This window comes from Carassius auratus, chromosome 18 (assembly GCF_003368295.1).
Source record: "Carassius auratus strain Wakin chromosome 18, ASM336829v1, whole genome shotgun sequence".
NCBI lineage: Eukaryota > Metazoa > Chordata > Actinopteri > Cypriniformes > Cyprinidae > Carassius > Carassius auratus.
The window spans coordinates 1149040-1159039 of NC_039260.1; the positions used below are offsets into that span (position 1 = coordinate 1149040).

A 10000-nucleotide genomic window follows, 5' to 3' on the forward strand; every position below is an offset into this window, starting at 1 on the left:
TCAACACAATCAACAGTTGCTGGTTAAAGTTAGTTGTTCAGGTTCAATAAGTGTTCAGGAATTATTTTTTTTTCTTTTGCCGTTGTTCGGCCAAAGTTTTTCTTGCCTTGCCAATATTTTCACTGGCCCTGTCACAATAATAAATAAAAATTTATATTTCATACAATCAATCAGTAAATTCATATTTCTGACTCATGTTACTTCTGACCCATGTAAGCCAGTACTCTTCTTTCTTTTTGTTGTTTAAAGCTGCAGTCTGTATGTGCAGTCTCTTTGTCAGCATCTATGTTTGAAAACCTGGATTTGTAGGTCCTTGTGTATTTATATCTGTTCTTTAATTTTTGAAGGAAACGCCCAAATTTCTAAGAATTTTCTTAGAATATTGTGACCAGAAGCAACACTTAAGTTATTTCATGAATACGGGCCCAGATTTATTTTCTAACAGTTTACGTTACAGTTCACTTAAACATTTAACGACTGTGTTTATGAGAATACTTGCATTCTGACATAATGTTGGCTGCATTTGTCTGTTCAAAAGCAAGAATGAGAACTCAGTTCAGAATTTGATCGCTTGAGACATGGATTTCTGCGTGCCAAAAAGATTTATCTTGTGCAAGTTAGAAACTTTTAGTGGTCCAGTGATAAATGTGACCCTGGACCACAGAACCAGCCTTAAGTGTTAACCAGTTGTTGGCTATTGCTACAAATATATCTGTGCTACGTATGGCAGCTTTTGTGCTCCAGGGTCACAAATGTGTTTTCATGTATAGATCGAACTTAAATAATAGCACACGTGGTATAAAAGCATAGATGCTTGAAGGAAACCCATTCGGCCTTGACTGCTGAGATTTGTTAAATATGTACTGTATGGCATTTTCTAAGCACTGATATTGTGCAGTGTTTTGTGCAGAATGAGAGAAGGGTGTTTCCTCGTCTATTTTCTCACGCCGGTTGTAAAGTACATGCAGTGTTATGACACTGTTTCTTTCTGATTTGTTCGTGTGCGTGTGTGTGATGTCGCTTAGATCTGATCCCTCCAGTCAGACATGACAGCAGAATTTCTTACGGTCCATTCGATACACACACACACACACACACACACACACACACACACACACACACACACACACACACAGACACACACACATTTTGTGATTGATTGTTCCTACCATGCTCCTGACAGGGTGTTAAAACAATAATAATAACACATTTAAAAGCACTAGTAAGTTTTAAGAGCATTTAAGCACATTTTCTCTATTGCTATAATGCGTCCAGATATTTAATTAGTGTGCTCTGTGACCTGATGAAAAAGACAACACTATGCAATACTTTAGTAATATTTATTGCATGCTGTTTTAGTATTTGTTATTATTTATAAATATAGATTTCATTTGTATATTTTCAGATTTATTTATTTTTATAGTTCACCTTTAGTAAATAATGTTATTTTTTCTGATTTTTATTTCAGTTTTAATTTGAGTAATTTTATACTATCAGTATTTATTAATATAGTTTCTATTCTTTATATTTTTTTCATGTTTCAATGTAAGTTTTAGTAATTTTATGTGCATTTTTTTCATCTTTAATAATTTTTATTTCTAAATTATCGATTTAGATTTAATTTATTTTTATTTAATGTATCATAATTTATTTTTATTTATTATTATATATCTCCTATATTTATTAAAATAGCTTTATTTATCTATATTTTGTTTCATTTTAACATTAGTTTGTTTTAATAATTTTTTTATATGTTTTTGACATTTTTATTAGTTTGTATTTCTTTATAACATTTAAATTCAGCTTTAATTTATTTTTATTTCAGTTACATATAGTTCAATAAATACATTTTATTAGAGTTAGTTGCCAACATTCTAACTTTTGTTTTATTTTTAAAAATGGTTTCCCATCTAAAATGTATACTTTTTTTATTCCAGCCTTATTTCACAGCTTTTATTAGTTTTTATTAGAAAGTGAACTTTCATCAGCCCTAAATAACAGCACGGATTCCCCAAACACAACGCAGCTAAAATTACCAGCCAAGGCTTCACTCTTGTTGGTGGAGAGGTTTAATTTTAGCAGCTCTTGAAGCAGAAGTGACCCATCTTCTGGTTTAAATGAGGCAAAGGCTCCGTGGAGAGAAAAATAGGGTTTTATTTCGTGCACAATAAATGTTCCTCCTCTAGATGTTCTATAAAACGTAGCAGCATCACTCAGAAGTGGGTTGGTATGTTATATAATCATGTCAAAAAGCTCTTAAGACACATGCGCGGGAAACAACCAAATCCTGTTAGTGTGATGTGAGTGAAGGAGATGTGTGGAAACAGGAGGACCGGAAAAGAACAAAGACGCACGCTTGGTGGAAATAAGATGAGACGCAGTGAGTCAGAACAACTGGCAGAAAATTCACAGAGATAAAAAGATTTTAAAAATACAGAAAATACTTGGGTGAATTTCACAAAACCAGTCAAGAACATGTACGGGTCATATTTCACTTTGTAAAAAAAAAAAAAAAAAAAAAATATGTATAAATCTTGCACACTACTCAAAATTTCATCATCATCAAAAAATAAAAATGAAAAATACACATTAGCAGATTTTTTTTTTTTTTTGCATGTGCTGTATGAGACATACATTTCATCTGAGCCAAACATTCCAAATAAGATTTTCCGTTTCTTGTTTGGTAAATTGATTAATCCCTGATTTAACCTGTTCTCCATTCCCCAGATTACCTCCCTTGTGTTTAAAACCCTGTCTGTTTGGTTCCTACTTGTCTTGCAATTGTCAATGTTACTTCTGATAATTTTATTGATGTTCATTAAACTCCTCTTTTGATCTAAACCCTCCTCGTGCGCTTGATCTCCACGCCAGTATACACACAGTCTGTAACAAAAATAGGCATTTTTATGCAAAATATATATTTTTTCTATTGGTTTATTGTTGTGATGCACACTATTCCAAAGACAGACGTTTGGCTTTTGTAATCATTAGTTTTGAACCAAAACAGCTTTCTTTTTGCATGCAGTTAATATCACTTCAGCCTATGACTGCCGAACTACTTCCAGCACACTCTTCACAATCCTGGAAAATCGTGTTCCTACCTACACAAATAAACATTAATGCTTTCAAAAGGCAAACATCTTTCTTTAGAAGAACATGCATTGATTAAATATGCACAAGGATAGGAAAAAGAACTGTTAAACAATGTGAAATGAACCTTTTCTCATTTAATCTGTTGTGATTGCAGTCCGTTTGCATTTTTGTTTTCCAAGATGACAGAATTTTTTTTTTTATATATAATTGAGAAAATGATCCATATCAAATTTTTTATTCATATACAATCTACTGTATACGTACACACATGCATGCTAAATAAGGATGGATAAATACAATGGATAAATATGGATAGTTATCTTTCAAAAATCCTCTTCTTCTGCCCTGGATTTGATCCTCTGTTTTACAACAATAAGTTACGCTCTTACATTATCCTATGAGCACATACACACACACACACACACACACACACACACACACTTATGTGCCCTGAGGGAAATCCATCCCTCATTTAATCTCACGTTTGGGTGACTCAGCTGCATGAGAAACATGAGATTGTGTCATTGTGCATGACAGTGTGTGTGTGTGTGTGTGTGTCATAATGATGACCTTACTCGTGCCTCAGTGTGATGACAGGCAGATGTGGGCGCTCTTTCTTGTCATTGTTGCTGTTAACTTGCATAAGACATGTGACACACACACTCACAGTCAATAAAGTTAATAAAGCCAGTTCAAAGTAAAGTGTAAATGATCCAAGCAGACAGCTAATATATTTTCTGAAGACCATGTGATTTGTGTTAACCTGTGCAAAACCTGCTGTTTTAAATCTAGGGTGTTGTGCTTGGGGTTGCCTGTATTTTAGCACTTTAAATGTTACTCCTTGTCTTTCATTTATAAATGTAACATATGAAGCTGTCCCACATTCGTGATAGGAATCAAGGAGAGGCGTTTCTTTCATTCTTCAGATGCAGCAGTAGAGGATTGTGAGTCGGTGTTGTACTCCTGCTCTGACTTTAATCTAATTCAGCACGCATTACTCAACGCCCTCAAGGAGATGCTTTTTCCTTCAGTAGAATGTGTTTTGCAAGCTCACATACCACATACAGACTCATATACACAACACAGATGTCAGCAAGATCTCCTGTGAAACTCACTTATGAGTCATTTACACTAGGTTTTATAACAGCATATATGTGCATGTGTGTGCAGAACTAGTGCACACACACACACACACACACACACACACACACACAGGTCATAGTATTCAGCTTTGTGGTGCTTAAGATAAGATGACTGAATTACGAAACACTCGTTGCTGTGACCTTACAGAAAGCACCGTATATGAGAGAAAGGGGAAAAAATCCTTATTGTTTTACACAGACAGACATTAGTTAATTTTTCTTGTGTGTACCACAGCATGTACTGTGGCACAAAGCATGTTTAGTGTGTGTTTTATAATCCACAATGCATTTTTGCCCTTATTTGTAAATGCTGAATTTACTATTTTTAAATGTTTTTGTAAACTGTGTGTGTGCGTGTGTGTGTGTGTTTAAAAATAAGTCCCCTCTGCTCACCGAGGCTCTATTTATTTGATCAAAAATGCAGCAAAAAAGATTTATTATTTATTATAGTAAATAAATATTATTAAAATTTCAAATATCTGCTGCTGTAATATATTTTTAAATAATTTATATAATATATCCCTGTGATGCAAAGCAGAAATAATACAGTTTACATGATAATTTTTTTCAGAATGCTTTGATGAATAGAAAGTTCAAAATAGCAACATCTTTTGTGACGTTAATTGTTGTTTAATGCTTTTTTTCTTACAAAATCATTGACCTTAAATATAAGCTAAAGGTTTGCACTTTATTTTAAGGTGTCATTGTTACAGTGCAATTACACATTTAAGTGCTGGGTAATATTAATGAATTACATGCACTTACTATATTGTTAGGGTTAGGATTATGGTTACTTTCATGTAATTATGCATAATTAATTGTTATTATAATAGTAAGAACATGTAACGTGTAACAAGAACAACTCAAAGTATTACCAAAATAAATTAAGACTTAAAAACCCGACCGGAATTATAATTAAATAAAACAGGAAATTGACAATTTAAAAAATGAGGAACAATTATGAAATTATGCTTAACTGTCTCCTTTAATGATACTGAATACTACTGAAGATGACTAATTCTCATAACACGGCTAATCAGCGTATTTCAGAACCATGGACAGCGACTGGATGCAGTAAATTATTTTTCAGAACCATGGACAGCGGCTGAGTCCTGTAAATGACGTTTCAGAACCATGGACAGCGACTGAGTCCTGTAAATGACGTTTCAGAACCATGGACAGCGACTGAGTGCTGTAAATGACGTTTCAGAACCATGGACAGCGACTGGGTCCTGTAAATGACGTTTCAGAACCATGGACAGCGACTGAGTCCTGTAAATGACGTTTCAGAACCATGGACAGCGACTGAGTGCTGTAAATGATGTTTCAGAACCATGGACAGCGACTGGATCCTGTAAATGACGTTTCAGAACCATGGACAGCGACTGAGTCCTGTAAATGACGTTTCAGAACCATGGACAGCGACTGAGAGCTGTAAATGATGTTTCAGAACCATGGACAGCGACTGAGTGCTGTAAATGACGTTTCAGAACCATGCACAGCTCCAGCTCTCACTTTTTTCCCCACACTGCTGCTGGAGTCTAATGCTAGAACTCCCAGAGACCGGAGAATTCCAAAGCTCTCGTGTTTCACTGAGAATTGTCTTGCCGTGGAAAACAGCCCAGAGAGATGCCCGAAATAAACCTGGCATGATGCCCAGTTGTCCATCAAATAAGCCTTGCCTGATGTCAGACAGAAGTGCATTGTGGGAGAGTCAGGGGATTGGAAAAGTGAGAGTGCTGATCTTACCATCCAGATCCATGATAAACAAACCCCCTCCACCCCCCAAGAGTAAACTCTGACCTGTCTGCCAAGAGATGCTGGCACCTGTAACTCAGCTGATTTCACTCAAAGTGTAAGAGCTGGTTTCTTTACGGTTATGTGAGCACTAAAGATGCACACAGAATTCAGATTTCCTTAAAGTCTAGTCTTTTCAATCTTTTACGAAAAAAAATTTAATTGTTTGACTTTTGGAATGACCTTTCTTTCCTACTGATGTCACCCAGGCTGCACATATTATTGTATGTTTCCATATCTGAAAAGCTTTTACGGCATTATTTTAGTAACCTTGAATTCAGGTCTGACTCCTTCCTTGTATGTGATGCCCATTTTCCCACAGTTAGTTAATTTTATTTAATTTTATTTATTTATTTATATTTATTATTTATTTTATTTATTTTTTATTTTTTATCAAACATCCTGTTCTACTTGGCATTAGATGATGCTTTCCACTTTCCACAACAATATGTTCAAATGTAGACCAGTAGGTTTCCTCTGGTACATCTGCAGTAATGCCAAAGTTTTGTTTTAATATATATAAATATATACATAGAATCTAGGAGTGTCTGTAGATTAAAATAAGGAACTATAATTAGATAATTTGATTAAATGTAAATAATTACATTTCAGGGCTGGAATGTGCCTCAGGGATCCCACACTTGTTAACCAATGATTTACTACATAGGGATTAAGGATAAGGATCTTACTTAATTTTTATATCTCAAACAGATAGTGTCTAAACTAATAGTATTCTATTCTACTTTCAATGGAAAGTAAATGGTTTGGCTGCAGAACTCAGGATTTATATAATTAATGATGTCGTCAATGAGCTTAAAGGGCAGGAAACATTAAGAGACTAATGTGTGGAGTATAAATGATTTTAATCTGTGTTTTTTCTGTGTGTGTGATTGTTCACACCACCTAATAAAAAGTGTCTTTTGAAGCAAAAACCCTTGGAGTGCCAGGCGCTCAGATTCTCCTCTGTCCCATCAGTTAATCGGACTGATTTATTTAAACTCTAAACACGTGGGAGAAGTAGAGATTTTCCTTATCTGTATTAATCTTCTGTCTCTCTGTCTTTGCAGGCTAAGAAGCAGGATCTGCCTCGTGAGGAACAGGGTCCGTCCATCAAGAACCTGGACTTCTGGCCCAAACTGATCACGCTGATGGTGTCTGTTATTGATGAAGACAGAACGGCCTACACACCCATCATTAACCAGTGCGTGTAACACACACACACACACACACACACATGTTTGTTTTTGTGAAAAGTGTGTTCATCCCATAGGCGTAATGGTTTTTATTCTGTAGAAACTGTATATTCTATGGCCCTTCACCAACCCTACACCTAACCCTAACCCTCACAGGAAACTTTGTGCATTTTTACTTTCTCAAAAAAACTCATTCTGTATGATTTATAAGTGTTTTGAAAAATGGGGACATGGGTTATGTCCTCATAAGTCACCCTCTCCTTGTAATACCTGTGTCATACACATGTCATTATACAGAGTTGTGCCCTGATATGTCACAAAAACATGCCCACACGCACACACGCACACACACACACACACACACACACACACACGCACACACACACACACGCACACACACACGTTGCAATGTGCTTTTGAAATGTTACAATCTACATTCATGTTCAGATCATCCCAAAGTCATCTGTCTTTCAAAGGGAAGCTTTTATTGCTAAAACGTTGCCCTTTAATATCGTAAGGTTCTCCGAAAGAATTCTCTGTTATGTTTAATTGAAGCATCTGAGATGTTTCTCCTTAAAATAAAAATAATCAGTTCAATCCGTTAGAGTGCACAGCTTTCAAATGATTATGAAGACTTCAGATGAAAAAACACCTCTTGAGATTTTCCTTTTAATCAGGTTCCTTTGAAAATATAATTGGATATTTGTTAAAATAAGGCATTCAATAAATGACTAATAATATTTTCTTTGCCATTAAAGTGAAATTACTAAACCTTAACATAGAAGCCTGATAAAATGCTCATTTAAAAGACGGACTTAGTCTTCAAATGGTACAATGATTTGATCTTGAAAGAATTTGATGAGAGATGGAGGAAGCTGATGTTTAAGTTGCAAAGGTGTCTTGCTGAGCACTTTTTTTCAAGCAGATTCCTCTGAATAATCATCTGATGAACTCAGATGATACATATATATACATTTGATGTTTAATTTTAATTTAATTAACATATTTTTGCCAGGGTTTTTTTTCTTTGGAAAAAAAACACAACAACTTCACATGGCTTCACATTATATGTGTGTGTGTGTGTGTGTGTGTGTGTGTGTGTGTGTGTGTGTGTGTGTGTGTGTGTGTGTGTGTGTGTGTGTGTGTGTGTGTGTGTGTGCGTGTTTTTGTGCAAAAGAGATATCGATAACAGGCAGGCTTTAGTTGTGAATAATTCAGCAGAGAAGAATAATCTTGCCCTCGATTTGTTCTCCTTTCGCTTCTAGCGTTTTTGTTTATTCTGAACTCTCTCTCATCTTTTATCTTACCTTTTGCAGAAGTCTTTCTTTGTGTGTGTGTGATGTTAATAGACTTACAGACTCATTAGTTCTGGTCTCAATTGAATGCTGGAAAGGAAAACTAGATTTGCTCTACAGTATAAAGCAAAACACAGTAACATTGCATCTGAGAGAAACGCTTCTGTTTTTATCGATTTTTAATTGATTTAATGTCAGTTTCCACCCTTTGTTTTCTCTGAATCTGAGAAAGTTTCAGGTTCATTTAGCTGCAAATAATTCAAGATTTTGTTGCAACAAAGAAAACCAATCACAGTTCCTTATGAAAGTATTACAATGACATCTTGTTTCGAGGGATGAGGTTTGTAAGATATTTAATGCTCACCATGGCTGCATTTATTTCATGCAATAAAAGTGTGAAATATTAATGCAATTTAAAACAGCTGTTTTCTATGTTAATCTCTGTTAAACTATAATTTATTTCTGTGATGCTCCGCTGTATTTTCAGCATCATTCCTCCAGTCTTCAGTGTCACATGATCTTCAGAAATCATGAAAATATGATGATTTACTGCTCAAGAAACATCATCATTTCTGATCAGTTTAATGCATCCTTGTGGAATACAAATAAACCTTACTGACCCCAAACTTTTTAATGATACTTCAATTTTTCCATGCCCTTTTTCCCGACTTACAGCAGCTTAAAGTCAACATGACTCTTTTTGTATTATCTTAATGCATTTTCCTAGTCTTATTATGAACAATTCATCAGTGTGTGCTGTTATAACAAACAATGTTTGTCTTCATAATCTCCATCGTAATAATAATGACATCCTCCTTCTTTCAGATCAAATCAGTTTTGCACAATAAATCACTTTACAGAAGCAAACGTCTCACGAATGACATTTCATGCTGAATTTACGTCACTGCTGTACAGTATTATCTGAACATCATTTGAAAAAAGACAGCGTGGTCGGTCAGTCCAAACGATTTGGAAACCAAATTGGATTTTTATGCTTTGTGAAAGTCTGAAATTAATTGTTAGAGCACAGAGTCACAGGGAGAAACGCTCCCTAATGAAGCGCAGTCAATGACTCTGGTCGCTCTATCACTATGAGAGAGAGTTCATCTGCATTCATACTGTATGAGTCCGTCTCTGAGCTTCTTCTGTCGATCCTAGAGCTATAAAGCAGGTTGTGTCTGGAGTAGAGAGATCTGAGAAACGATTGCTTCACTCACTGATATGGTACGACCATATTTGATGGCCATAAGCAAAATGTGCTCGTATGTGCAAGAACATACGCGTGTAAAACAGGACTGAACAGTTCCTTACGAATATATAAATACATTTTTTTTTTAATAAAAAGTTATTAAAATATATTGAATTTTTTATGTTTTAAGAAATTCTTTCTTTTCTTTCGAGATGTATTTATTTTAACAAAATAATTGTAATACAATTATGAAAATATATTTTAAACAAAAATATTGTCATTTAATTTCAA

At 34.9% G+C, this 10000-nt stretch overlaps 1 protein-coding gene across 3 annotated transcripts in view; it reads left to right on the forward strand.

Moving 5' to 3' along the window:
* The window catches only part of unc13c (unc-13 homolog C (C. elegans)), a 121088-nt gene that overhangs the window by 64156 nt on the left and 46932 nt on the right, over positions 1–10000 (forward strand). For all 3 annotated transcript variants that reach the window (XM_026286981.1, XM_026286982.1, XM_026286983.1), the window contains one exon: positions 7100–7233. In XM_026286981.1, the coding sequence (XP_026142766.1) occupies positions 7100–7233 (134 nt within the window). The remainder of the gene's footprint in view (positions 1–7099; positions 7234–10000) is intronic.